At 41.5% G+C, this 14,981-nt stretch overlaps 1 protein-coding gene across 1 annotated transcript in view; it reads right to left on the reverse strand.

Moving 5' to 3' along the window:
- The window catches only part of FHAD1 (forkhead-associated (FHA) phosphopeptide binding domain 1), a 248,176-nt gene that overhangs the window by 109,225 nt on the left and 123,970 nt on the right, over positions 1–14,981 (reverse strand). The window contains 3 exon segments of the mRNA XM_006883707.1: positions 4,562–4,666; positions 7,705–7,794; positions 13,840–13,970. Of these exon segments, the coding sequence (XP_006883769.1) occupies positions 4,562–4,666; positions 7,705–7,794; positions 13,840–13,970 (326 nt within the window).

Genomic DNA, 14,981 nt, shown 5'->3' on the forward strand with positions numbered 1-14,981 from the left:
TTTCAGAGGCTGTCAACATGATGGAGGGACATATGAGCAGAGTTGATGAGATGGAACAGAATCAGTGAAATTGAAGACAAAATTGTCACCACTGATCTGCTAGAGCAAAAAGCAGACTCAAAAAAGAAGGAAAAAGAAGAAAACCTAAGAATAATGTGGGGCCAGCTGGAACTCCGCCGCCAGCTGGGCTGGGAAGAGACCCGGGAAGAGCAACAGTCTGCCAGCCACCGCAGAACTCCAGAGGAGTGAAGACTACCTGCCACTGTGTGACCCTACCTGCAGCCCGTGCCTGCATGACCCCCAACACACAGGGTGCTGCTGCATAAACCCCCAGCAGCACCCAAGCCCCGCCCCCTACCTCTTGGTGATAGTGTCCAAGCCCTGTGTTCTTTCAGCCCCCTAATCCCTTGCTTTCCTCCCCTTCACCTGCCCCTCTTGCAGCTCCACAACCACGCACCTCAGCCACCACCACAGCCCTGTGACCTCAGGGCACCACCACAGATCCAGCCATCACCCGGAGCTATCAGCCGAGCTGTTGTGGAACTAACCTGGCAGGAGAAAGGCCATGGCCTTCTCAATCACCTGCTATGCATCGGAGAGTTGAACAATGAATAGGAAGAGAGAAGAATTGATGTTTTTGAATTGTGATGTTGGAGAAGAGTATTGAATATCCCACAGACAGCCAAGAGAACAAACATATGTCTTAGAGAAGGTGCAGCTGGATTGCTCCTTGGTGGCAAATATGGCAAAGCTTCATCTTTCATACTTTGGGCATAGAGCATAGGTTATTCATTGCAGAGGGACACCATGCTTGGGAAGATGGGGGAGGGGTCAGCAAAGGAGAGGAAGACACTCAATGAGACGGATTGAAATGGTGACGTCAGCAATGGACTTAGGTGTTTCAGAGATGGTGAGGATGGCACAGGATAGGGCAGAGTTCAAACTGGCTGTTCATTCATACAATCTCTTGAGTCTTACTCAACTTGATGGCAACTCAACTCGACTTGACAGCAACAAGTGGCTATTTTATGCCACTGGAGTCAGACAAACACGGCTTTGCAATCTTGGCTTCATCACCTTTCTAAACTTGTGTGACTCTGGGCTAGTTACTTTACCTTTTAGGACTGATTTCCTCATATATAAAATGGGAGTGATAATTTCTAGATCATAGGGTTAATGTGAAAATAAAATAGGCTGTTCGGTATAATGCCTGTTGTTAGGTGCTGTTGAGTAGACACTGACTCGTAGTATCTCTACATATAACAAACTGAAACCTTGTCTAATCCCATATCATCCTCACAATCTTGGCTGTGTTTAAGACCACTCAACAGTCACTGTGCCAATCCATCTCACTGAAGGTCTTCCTCTATTTTGCACACCTTTCCAAACAGCATGTCTCCTTCCAAGACAGCCTCTGTTGACAGCATGCCTAAAATATGTGAGACAAAGTTTCACCATCTTTGTCTCCAAGACAGATTTATATATTCTTTTGGCATTTCATGGTATAGTCATATTCTGTCAACACCACAATTCAAAGGCATCAATTCTTCTTTTCAGCACATCTTAGTCATTAAACTGACATCCTATCATTTCACCATTATTATTAATCACAAGTTTAATCCTACTATTTTTTTTAATTTTAGCAATTCCCACTGCCAACTACAAACTCCAAAACCAATGAAGAAATGAAACCAAAGATCCAAGAAGCCTATATAAATCTAAAACTAGATAAATACAGGTCCATCCCAAGATAAATGATAATAAAATTTCTGTAAACCAAAGGACAAGAAAATCTAAAAAGCAGCCGGAGATAAAAGATGGGTTATACAAAGTGCAATGGTTAGATAATATCAGACTCCCCAACAGAAACAATGAAAGTCAAAAGACAATGGCATGATACATTCCATGATATTTATGATGAGCAGAGAGAGAGAAAATTTCCAATATTGTATCCAATGCTCACTCAAACTATGCTCCAAAGTTAAGAGTAAATATAGACATTTTCAGCCACACCCACCCACCCACACACACATCAGAGGAACTTTTTTTTTTTGTAGGCAGAGTTGCACTAAAGAAAAATACTAAAGAATGTTGCTTTTCAAGTAGAAGAAAAATTACACCAAACATAGTTGATCAGAGATGCAGGAAAAAGAGTACTAGATGGATAAATATAATAAAATAATATTAACAATAACAAACTAATAAATACTTTTATTTTTTGTTTTAAATATAAGATGAGGCTTAGAAAATAGTGACAATGTCACACAAGTCCAGAGCGCAGATACATGAAGCTAGAGTGCGCCAAACTCACTGCGTTGTCAAGGCTGCTGATGTTTGGTGCTATGGAGTCAGCTACGACTCATCGGATCTGAACCCTGTCCTGTGCCATCCTAATATCTCTGACATACTTGAGCCCATTGCTACAGTCACTGCATCACTTTGTGTTACTGAGCATCTTCCTCTCTCAGGCTGATGCTCCATCTTTCCAAGTGTGATATTCCCTCCAAGGATTGGCCTTTCCTAACAACATGCCAAGAGAATGTGGTTAATGTCATTAATAACAAAGTCTAGTCAACCCTTTATTGCGTATTGTCTTTTTTACATGGGTCAGTTATTTACTACATAAATAAAATTAAGATTTGAGTCATCTGTAAGTTTTTCTGGTACAGAACGTTTTTCCAAATCATAGTTCTATTAATGTGCATTTCATTTTTGCACCAAGTCTATTTATTTCTAGATTATATTTTACAGATATATATATTTCAAGAATAGTTGATAATTCTCTCCTGTTTTACAATAACAAATCTTACTCTGTGTCATTTTAGCTCCTGGTGTTATTTTGTTTTAATAAATTCTGGCCAACTTAGAAAAATATTTATATACGTAGTTTGAATGAGCTTCCAGATTGATTTATGTTGGGAAGCAGGAGTGGCATTCACTTCCTCTACTACATGCTACTAGAAACTCTACAAACTCTCTAAACTCTCTAAATGAACCAGAATGATGGTAGTAATAGAGCAGATTTATGCAAAGAAATGATGTTAGTCATAGAACAGAGTTTAGGTCTTTTGTGCAAAATTTACTCTCAGTCGTATTCGACTTGATGACACTTAACCACTGCTAAGTGAAACTAGTGCTGTTATATCTGGAGGAACACTCTTCCACCTTGAACATCACTCTTTGTCAATGTGCAGTATGAAGTAACTTGGGTTGCTGTGATGCTGAACCTTGTACCATTAGGGTATCAAATACCAGAATACCCAATATCAAATACCCAATGTCAAATACCCAGTGTGGGTAGTATTTGGTGGAGCTTCTAGTTCTAAAACAGGTTTGGAGGCAGGAAGTGGCATCCACTTCCTAAATCACTTGCCTCTGGAAACACTATGAACTTGCAGAAACGACGACAGTTATGGAAAGGTATTAGGCCTTTTGTTCATAGAGTTGCTATGAGTTGTGCTCGACTTGAGGGCAATCAACAACAAGAGTTTAATTTACACTATATTGTGTTCATGTATATTGTGGGGCTTTCCCCCCTTTCAATCATCCTACTAATAACTTTGCAGTCACTATTAACATTATCCAGAAAGGTGTGACTTTCCAGATAAGTTTCTTGAGCTGCGCCTCACAGGTTTTAGTGTCTGGTTTTAGCTTTGGGTAATTATTCTATTAGTCATAATAATTAAAACTCAGAGGAAACACTAGACCATATGCCTTTAATATTCAAGTTTTCAATGACAATTTCCCCCTCACATAGGACTATCTGTTATCAAGGTGTGACCATAAAATATAGTCTTAGTTTTCTCAATGATGACAGGCTTGTCTAAGCATAGACATTACATATTGAGAGAAGAGACATTCTTCCCAGTAACCACAGAATCTCTAAAGATATTTTCAGTTTAAGTTTCTAGACCTTACAACCCATAGACATATTTTCTATCTCCTCAGTTTGTTATATTGCTAAAAGAGGTCACTCACCATTGGTTTGGAAGAGTAGAACTTTCTAGAATGATGAAAAATCTTCTATCTGCCCTCCTCAATACACATGGAACTACGGAGCACCTTGAATGTGACTAGTGCAATTGAGGAAATGAATTTTGAATCTTATTTACTTTCATTTTAAATAGTACATGTGACTACTAGGTACTGGAATTGATAACATACTTCTAGAGATTATCAACTGTCAGTATTTTCCCATAATGATGAGGAAGCATCAAAATAATATGGCAATACCCTACACATTGGGATCTTGAGGTAAAGAAATCTCATCTCAAACATACACACACACACACACACACACACACACACACAGAGGCAATTTCTAGTATAGCGGTAATGGTCACATGCGGGAGCAGTGGTATCAGATGATCCTTGGTTCAAGCTCTGACACAAGTACTTTTTCTGAGTGAACTTGAAGAACTTCCTTTGCTTCAGTTTTTTTCAGTTGTAAAGTAAGGTTAATACAGAAAGGGCCACATAGAAGCCATATCCATTAATAACAGAAAGAACCACACAAAGGTCGTGAGAATGAGTGGAGAGGGCCACGGCCGTCTGCCTGTACCTTGCTCTTTTCTCGCTGTGTCCTGGAGATCATGTTATTATCAGCGTAACTCTTCTTCAGCTCCTCCTTGAGTTTCTTGTTTTCTTGTTCCATGTCTTGGATTTGCTGAAAAAGATTAACAACAGGCAATTGAACTTTCCTAATGAGAAGCAGAAACCAGGGTGAAGGAGGTGAATTCTCAGAACCCTTGTTACCTTTGAAGTAGAATCTTGTCTGGGATTGTTGTGTCATTGTGTGTTGTTGGGTACCATTGAGTCAATTCCAATTCACAGTGACACCTCTGACAGAGTATAACATCCCCACTGGGATGTATCTTTATGGAACCCTGTTAAGTGTCTATTCTAGAACTTTTTGGAAATGTCTTTTCCCTATGGAGCCACTGGGTGGGGTTCAAACTGGCAACCTTCTGATTAACAGCTGAATGTTTAACCTGTGTGTCACTAAGGCTCCTTTGTTTAGTAGTAGCTTGTTTGAGCCTCTACCTTGGGGAAATTTTACATAAAGATGTGCAGTAGGCTTTCTCAATGTAAAGTAGGCTTTTTCCAATGAATTACTGAAAGTATTGGATAAAGGAAGAGAATTAATTTCCTTTGAAAATTAGCATAGATCCTGGACTAAACACAAGCAATCAATCAACTCATTGGAATCTGACCCTCAGGGTCCATTTTTAAAAATAAGTCTAAATACGGGCAATGTCTTTGGAAGACACACAGGAACAGTTTAGAACAGAACAAAGAACTGATTATTCTGCCGTCCCTCCACATTAAAACAAAGAACAGGCGAGTTCTGAGGCAGAAGAAAGCATGTCTCTTTCCTCAGCCCATGCCTGGGCAGTGTGTTCCCCAATGCAGGGGAAAGGGTGTGCACTGCATGTACGAAGACTGAGGCTGTTATGGATTGAATCGTGTCTCCCCAGATTTGTGTCAACTAGGACATGAATCTTAATGTTGCTGTTGTTAGGTGCCGTTGAGTTGTAGACAACTCACAGTGACCCTAGGAATGAAAGACCTGAACACTTGTATAACTTTTATTGTTTCTCTACATTCATTGCATTTTTGGAGGCAAGCTCTTTCAGAAGCGGACGCATTATGAAATTATTCTCCATTTTGTGTTCTGATGTAATTATCCTTGTTGTTGTGTGCCATCGAGTTGGAACCAAATTATAGCTGACCCTCTAGCAGATTTTCAGAGACAGAAAATTGCATGGGAAGAGACTCTCCATCTTTCCCCCATGAAGCAGTTGGTGGATTCAAACCACATGCCTTGGGATTGCAATGCAGCTTCTTACCATTTGAAGTAATTATCCTATGTGTCTAGATCCTAATCTCTCTGATGTGAATGAGGCAGGATTAGAGGCAGTCACCTTAACCAGGTGGGATACAATCTACAAGACTAGGTTATATTTTGAGTCAATCTCTTTAGAGATGTAAAAGATATTACACAAGCAAGCAGAGACCATAGGCATCTCTGACCACCAACAAAGAATTGCTGAGAGTGGAATATACACTTTGGTTGCTGGGCTGATAAAAAGGACTTTGCCCAGCGCTGACAGAAAGTCTTCCCTTAGTGCTGGCACCTCGAATTCTAACTTCTAGCCTCATAAACTGTGAGAAAGTGTAGTTCTGTATGTTAAAGCCATTCACTTGTGCTATTTCTTGTTTCAGCAGCACAGGCAAACTAAGATGAGGGAATATATGTTGCAATTCCAATGGTCATATTTTCACTGTTTTAAATTTTTTCCACTGTTTAATTTTACAGTTGTCTTCCCTATTAGACAAATACTACCTCTTTTTTATTAATGATATTTGTTGTGTTTAAGAACTGTATAAAACTGAAGCACTAAAAAAACTACATTAATGGACTTACATAAGAATAATACGGCAATAACAGAGTAAGTGGAGTGAGTACAGTGTTCCTGTTTGGGGTTGTGCAAGCACGTAAAACAGGCAGAGGTGAGGGGATGTACACGTGGTGAAGGTAATTAAAGACACTGAGAACTGTACTCTTAAAATGGGTTAAAATGGTAAATTTTGTTATATATTTATTTGACCACAATAAAAAAGTGTGGTATGTTTGTGTTTTTTTTTTTAAGTAAAAAAGAAAAATAGTGAGGCAAGTAATGACAATCAACTTGTGATAAAGGAACCTAAAAGCATGGATTAACAGGTTTAGGGCTCTGCACCAGAACAAACTTTGAACAGCATGTGACGTTTAGTGGTCAGGTGACCAGCCTCAGCTCTACCCCAAAGAAACCCAATAAGGAAGTCAGAGCCAATTGTGGAGAATTCGGGAGGGCCTGTCTTCTCTGTGTGTGTGGGCTTGCAAGCCTCCTCCTTGAGGCTACAAACAGTCAATCAAAGAAACATCTAGCATTGTAAGTTAATATAACAGTAAGGCACACTTTTTTTTTGGTCTATTAGTAGCTTTTTAAAAATAATAAAAATAAGGCGCACCCATGTTTATCACGGCTTTGTTCACAATAGCAAGGAGTTGGAAACAACCCAAGTGCCCATCAACAAATGAATGGATAGAGAAGCTGTGGTATATTCACACAACGGAATACTACGCTTCATTGAAAAACAAGGAACTCATGCAATATTATTCAAAATGGGTGACCCTGGAGGACATGATGCTGAGCGAAGTATCTCAGTCACAAAAGGACAAATACTGTATAGTGTCACTGTTGTAAAACAGGACCGACATGGGGTTTGGGAGGAGACTGAGAAAGATGCGATAAATAATGCATACTGCATCGAAACAGATGAGAGAGAAAACTGTTTAAAAGCGATATATGATAGGGTATTATGGCTAGCATTAAGGTTGCATAGTGGAGTGTACTCGGGGTGGGTGATGGGGGGATTGTATACCAATGAAGGAATTTTTCTTTTACTTTTCAAGGACAGGAGCGAACTGAGGGGGCAGGGCAGGGAGAAAAGTACAACAGTGAATGAATGGAAAGCCATGATCTCTGTAAATGTTCATTAAAGTTAATAAAAAAAAATTTTTTTAAAAAAGATGTAGGGCTACCCAAACAGCCCGTCCAGAGATCAGTGCTTTCTAGTGGTTGGAGCCCCCCAGGATGACACCAAAGGCTGAATTCCAGCGTTCCCGTGGAGACCAAAGATTGAGGCAGTTCAACTCACAGTTTTGCAGAGTTTTAATTCTTTTTCTTGGGCTTCCCTGTGCTCCTTCTGGGATTCTTCCTTTTTTAACTCATTTCTCAACTCTGAGCACTGTAGAGAAACACAGCAAAGAGGTAAAAGTTAGCTGCATGAAGTGTCTGAGGTTTTCAAGTTCCCATGTTTGCTCCAGAGAGCCTACAGTTTAATCCAATTATACACAACCACTGTAAAAAAAACATGTGGTCGTTCCTCAAAAAACTAATAACAGAATTACTGTATCACCCCAGCAATTTCACTCTGAGGTATACTGTTAGAGTGTTGTTGACAGGTGCCATCAAGTTGACTCGAAGTAACTAAGTGAACAGTGAATGTGAACCCTGCCCTATCCAGTGCCATCCTCATAATCTCTGATACACTCGAGCCCGTTGTTACAGTCACTGTATCAATCCATCTCACTGAGAGACTCTATCTTTCGCTGACCACATTATCTTTCCAAGTATGATGTCCCTTTCCAAGGAATGGCCCCTCCTATCAACATGCCCAAAGTCTGTGAGATGCAGTTTCATCATCCTTGACTCAAAAGATCACCTGGGCTGCACTTCCTTCAAAAGACATCTGTTTGTTCTTTTGGCAGTCCGTATACTTTTCTCCAATACCACAGAAAGCAATTTTTCTTCTTCTGTCACCCTTATCATTGTCCAACTTTCAGATGCAAAGAAATTAATCGAAAAGACCATAGCTTGAGTCAGATACATCCTAGTCTTTAAGTGAATGTCACTGTTCCTTAACTTCTCAGAGAGTTATCTGACAGCAGATTTTCTCAATGCCACATGTTTGGGGTTTTTTTTTTTAGTTCTTGACTGCTGCTACCAAGGGTGTTGATTGTGGATCAAAGTAAGATGAAATTATTAAAAATTTTGGTTTATATCCTGATATATTGAAATAATCCAATTTGGAAAGAAAAGACCACTTGTATCTAATTGGCACAAGCCAGTCCTAGATCATCCCACTCATGAATTCTGAGGAATAAACCATCTGAATTCTTCCTCAAAGCAAAGCAATCTGAGCCACAGGAAAATTTAGCCTTGTTGAGCCTGGGTGCTCAGGGTGGAGGAATTGGAGTTCTTATCTCTATGATCAGCAGAGAGTGGTTTTCACAGATAGATGCTGATGCCTTCAGTATATATCTGAGAAATCACTGGATGAACTTGGAAGGTTCTTGTTTTTGTGAGATGGAGAAGAGATTGAAGTTGTTAACAATTACAGCTTGCTCGGCTCCACAATCAGCAATCTTAACACCAGCAGTCAGGAAAGAAAAAGATTAACTGAACTAGGGAAAATCTGCTGTCAGGGACCTCTCCAGAGTGCTGAAAAGCAATGATGTCAGTCTGAAGACTAAGATGTGCCTAATCTAGGCCATTGTCTTCACAATTACTTGTTATCCTTCAGAGAGCTGGACAATGAATGACTAAAGATGAAAGAAGAATCTATGTCTTCAAGTTGTGGTGCTGGAGAAGAGTCTTGAACATACATACAATGAACCTCTAAGAAAACAAATAGATCTATCTTGGAGAGGGTGAAATCAAGTTTCTCCTTGGAGGCTAGGATTTTGAAGATCCAATTCACATACTTCAGGCATGTGGCCAGGAGGGACTGATCCTTGGAGAATGGCATCATGCTCAGAAGGGTGGAAGGATAGTGCAGGAGAGGAAGATCCAGGATGAGAAGGAATGATACAGTAAGTGGGGCAATGGGGGTTGGTGTGTCGGAATTAGAGAGACCGGCTCAGGACAGCACAGGGTTCAGAGGTGCTATACATAGGGTCACTATGGGTGACCGGCAACTCAACAGTACATAACAAAGACAACAACTGAATCAGTGCCAAAACATAGTGATAGAATGAAACACTGTCTGGTCCTTTGCCATTGCTATTTGAACTCACTGTTGGAGCCACTGTGTCAATCTATATCCTTGTGGTGCTTCTCTTAACTTTTATTGACTATGCAAAGACATTTGTGGATTGCAAATTACGGTTAATACTGAGAAGACCAAGAATTCCCAGAACACTTAACTGTGCTCATTCTAAACCTGCACACAGACCAAGAAGCAGTGGTCCAAACAGAACAAGGAAACACTGGAAGGTTTAAAATCCGGAAAGGTATATGTCAAGGCTGTACACTTATCCATACTTCCTCAATCTATATGCTGAGTGAAAAATTTAAGATGCTGGATCATATAAAGAAGAATGTGTCTTCAGCATTGGAGGAAGTTTAACCTACAACCTGCACTTTGTAGATGACACACTCTTGCTTACAGAAACTGAAGAAGATTTGAATCACTTGATGCAGGAGATCAAAGATTACAGTCTTCAATAATGATTATATTTCAACATAAAGAAAAACCCAAAATCCTCACCACTGACCCAATAGGCAAAATCATGATAGTTGGTGAAAAGATTGATGATGTTAATGATATAGTTTCACTTGGATCTAAAGGAACAGCAGTTAAGAAATCAAAAGACATGTTGCATTGGAAAAAATCTGCTGTCAAGGACCTCTCCAAAGTTCTAAAAAGAAAGGACATCAGTTTAAAGACTAAGATTCACTTGATCCAAATCATGGTATTTTCAATTACTTTCTTTGTATATGAAAGCTGGCCCCTGACACTTTTTAATTGTGATGTTTGAGAAGAGAAGTGGGTATCCCCATGGACTGGTAAAAGAACAAACTTGTCTTGAAGAAAATGTAACCAAGGTGCTTCTTAGAGGCAAGGATAGTTCAACTTCTCATATTTTGGGCATGCTGTCAAGAGGGGCCAGTTCTTATAAAAAGACATCATGCTGGGAAAGGTGGAGCATGACAGAAACAGAGGAAGACCCCCAGTGAGACAGGCTGACACAGAGACCGTAACAATGGGCTGGAGTATATTGGAGATTATGAGGACGGTACAAGACAGGGCAAGGTTCAGATCTGTGGCTCACAGGGTCGTTACAAGTCAGAGGTGACTCGACGGTACCTAACAACAACAACAACAACAACAACTACCACGAACGATGTTCTGCTCTAGCCTGTTACCCTCTGATAACACATCCTGCAGCCTTCAATATGGATTGAGGCTCAATGTCAAGAAGACAAAGATTCTCACCACTGGACCAATTGGCAGCATCAGGATGGACGGTGAAGAGATTGAGATTGTTCACAACTTTAATCTGCTTGGCTCCACAGTCAACACTCTTGGAACCAGCAGTCAGAAAATTAAAAGATGTATTGCGATGGGAAAGTCTGCTGTTAGGGACCTCTCCAAAGTACTGAAGAGCAATGGTGTCTCTCTGGAGACTAAGGTGTGTCTGATACAGGCCATGGTCTTTGCAATCAATCACTTGTTATGCATCAGAGAGTTGGACAATGACTAGGAAGGATAGAAGGAGAATTGACGCCTTTGAGCTGCGGTGCTGGAGAAGAGTATTGAATGTACTCTGGACTGCCAAGAAAACAAACAGATTCATCCTGGAGAGGGTTAAACCAGGCTGCTCTTAGAGGCAAGGATTCTGGGGCTTCGTCTGACATACTTTGGACATGTTGTAAGGAAGGACAGATCCTTGGAGGGACATCATGCTTGGGAGGGTGGAGGGACAACGCAGGAGGGGAAGGCCCTCTATGAGGTGGATTGATTCAGTGACTGGGGTAATGGGGATGGGGTGTGTCGGAGACAGTGCGATTGGCATAGGACAGAGCAGAGTTTAGGGCTGTTGTACATAGGGTCGCTATGAGTTGCAAGCAACTTGACGGCACATAACAACAACAACAACAAGAAGGATGTGAGTAGGAGCATTCTGGCTGTCTTTTCAAGACAAATTTGTTTATTCCAGCACTGCATTCTGTACTTCAAATTCTTCACCTATAGGAAAAGTGCTTTTGGGAGGTTATTTCTCAAAGACACCCTTATTTTAAGGGGGAAAGTTTTTTCTGGAGGGCAATTGGCAACAGGCATTGAGCATAAAGTTGTGCATTCTTTTTGACTGAGAAGTTCTGCTCTAGGAATGTAAACTAAGGACAGTGACTAGGGAGACAGACAAATCACACAAACGCTAAGAGACCTCATCCTGTAAGATCAAGATTCTAAAGTCAGCACTGAAGGCAAAAAGTATAGTCAAAATTCCATTTCAAAATCTCCTAAAACCTCCTTCAGGTTCATTTTACATGGAGGACTTCTTACACTCACTGACATCTAAGGGAAGAAGTGAAAGTCTGTATGTTTACATCTTGGCATGCAAGCTGCTTTTTAAGATCCAATGGAAAGTCTAGAGAGCTCTGGCGGCTTAACATTACGGAGATGTGCTGCCAACCCAAAGGCTTGTAGTTCAAATCCACTAGCTGCTCCATGGAAGAAAGATGGGTACTCTCCAGTGCCATTTACTGCCTTTGAAAACCCATTAGCGGGTCAGCTATGAGTTGGTTCCGACTTAACAATACACAACAAAAAAAAATGGAAACTCTAGTGATGACTGACCAGCAGGTGAGAAAGGGGTTCTGCTTACCCAGTGACAGTCTACTCTCTTTAATTGTAAGTCTTGCAATGGCCATTCACGCTAACGTTCTTTTTGCTGTTGTTAGATACCATCGAATTGAGCATGACTCACAGCAACCTTATGAACAAAACACCTGAACCCTGTTCTATCCTGCAAAAACACCTGAACCCTGTTCTCTCCCGTGCCAACCTCACATTTCCTGACACACAAGAGCCCACGGTAGCAGTGACCATGTCAATCCACCTGGTTGAGGGTCTTTCTCTCCTTCACTGACCCTCCATATCACGTCCTTCTCTAAGGAATAGCCTCTCCTAGTGACACGCCCGATGTATGTGAGGCGAAGCCTCATCATTCTTGCCTCCAAAGAGCACCTGGCTGCACCCTCTCCAAGACATATCTATTCTCTTGGCTGTCCATGGGATGTTCAGTGCTCTTCTCCAACACCACAGCTCAAAGGTGTTAGTTCTTTTTCTGTCATCCTTATTCTTTGTCATGCTAATACTGAATAACAGTTGCTGAGATTAAACAAACTGGTTGTTGTTATGTGCTGTCGAATTGTTGTGATTCATAGGACCCTATGTACAACAGCCCTAAACCCTGATTTATCCTGTGCCAATCTTATTGTTTCTGACACAGCTATCCCCATTCCCCAGTCACTGAGTCAATCCACCTCGTCTAGGGTCTTCCTCTCTTGTGCTGTCCCTCCCCATTCCCAAGCTTGATGTCCCTCTCCAAGAACTGGTCCTGCCTTGCAACATATCCAAAGTATGAAGCTTCAGAATTCTTGCCTCCAAGGAACAGCCTGGTTTTACCCTCTCCAGGTCAAACCTGCTCTCCTTGGAGTCCAAGGTATATTCAATACTCGTCTCCAGTAACACAACTCAAGGGCATCAATTCTCCTACTAACATCCCTAGATGTCCAGCTCTCTGATGCACAGCAAGTAACCGCAAAGACCATGACCTGGATCAGGCACACTTAGTCTCCAGAATGACATCGTTGCTCTTCAGTTCTCTGGAGAGGTTTCTGACAGCATACTTTCAAAATGCAATTCATCTTTTTATTTCCTGGCTTCTGGCACCAAGAGTGCTGACTATGGAGCCAAGAAAACTGAAGCTGTTTATAATCTCAATATCTTCATCATCTATCATGATGCTGCCAATCGGCCCAGTGGTGAGAATCTTTGCTGAGTCTGAGTCTGTTGTGAGTCTGTCAGGGTTGGTCCCAAACCTATAGGGATGTCATGAGCAATGGAAGGTCTCTGTTGGGTCCTACCTCCTTTTCACAATTGAGGTACAAACCAGAATCTTCCTTGTGAAAGGTCAGACGTCTACCATTGAACCATCATTGCCACAGGATTCGAACCTGTATCTTTTTTCTGAGCAACTTACACAGACTGAAATGCTAGAGAGAAAAGTTGGCTAGTTGGCTTTATGTATTTCCAGGCCTCATTACATGCTGGCCCCACCTGCCTCCTTCTGGACACTGGTCTCTCTGCACAAATGGTGTGAGAGGAGGAAGGAAAATTTACAACCAGTGACCAGGATTGAAGAGTGTATCAGCCACTCCAGTTTATTGACTTTCATCAGCTGGAAGCTCCAACAGGGTGATAGAGGTATTGGCTACTCACCTTGGAATTTAGGACTTCCAGCTGGTGATCCTTTTCTTTGTTTTCACTTTTAAGTTGAATCACCTCCTGTTTTAGTTGGTGGACTTGCTCATTCCTTGCTAACACGTCCTTTTGCAAAGATGACACCATCTCTGTAGAAAAAGACTCACACAGGTCAGAGGGCAATGTGGACACTTGTCACCACCACCTGCAGGCCAATAGTGCTGAGCTCCTTCCAACGTGGGCCACACGTAGTGCTTGGCCCTGGCCGGAGAAGGCTGTCCTCGAGGACCCCAGAAGCCGCCATGGGGATGAGACTCCCATCTGCTGGGCATCATGGGTTGAAGCTCATAGTGAGAATAAGAACAAGTCAGTAATAGGAAGCATGTGCTGACCTTGATGTCTCTGGTCTAGATATATCTCTAGGTAGCCTTCCTCGTTATCCATAGCTGTTTTTCAAAGCAGGACCAAAATTTATTCCAAGGATCTTGAACAAAATAAGGCTGATCATATCAGACAAAATGTCCATAAACTTTCGGAGACACTAATTGCGACTCGAGGGGCCAGGTTTAGCTCTGCTTGCTCTTTTAGGTCCTTGGTGCCCCAGCTCCTCAAAGGCAAACCCGCCGGAGCCAGGAATTCCTCAAAACACTCAACCAATTGTCTTTCCTCGGTTTTCTAAAGCAGCCTCCAAAATGACAGCCTTCTCTCCTAACCAGCTCATCTTTTTTATTATTTCGCCATTCACGTAAAATGTGTTATTTGCTGCCTATAAAACCTCTTCTCTCCTTTTAAGTGGATAATATTTGCACTAAATTAGGTGAAAGGCTCCCTGACCACAGATTAACCCACCCCCTTCATTCTACTCCAGCTCACGATGACTCATCTGGTTTCTGAGGCTGTTTTGGGTTTTTTTTTAAAATCATGATTTGAGTTCAAGTTTATAAAGCAAATTGGTTTTCCATGCAACCATTCCTAGACTGTTTTAGACCATTAATTACAACAAAAAGATTCATCTTGGAAAGGGTTAAACCAGGTGGCTCCTTGGAGGCAAGGATTCTGAGGCTCCATCTGACATACTTTGGACATGTTGTGAGGAGCGACCGGTCCTTGGAGAAGGACATCATGCTTGGGAGGGTGGAGGGACGGCGCAGGAGAGGAAG

The sequence above is a fragment of the Elephantulus edwardii genome, unplaced genomic scaffold (assembly GCF_000299155.1).
Source record: "Elephantulus edwardii isolate Elephantulus edwardi_28Jun2011 unplaced genomic scaffold, EleEdw1.0 scaffold00028, whole genome shotgun sequence".
Lineage (NCBI taxonomy): Eukaryota > Metazoa > Chordata > Mammalia > Macroscelidea > Macroscelididae > Elephantulus > Elephantulus edwardii.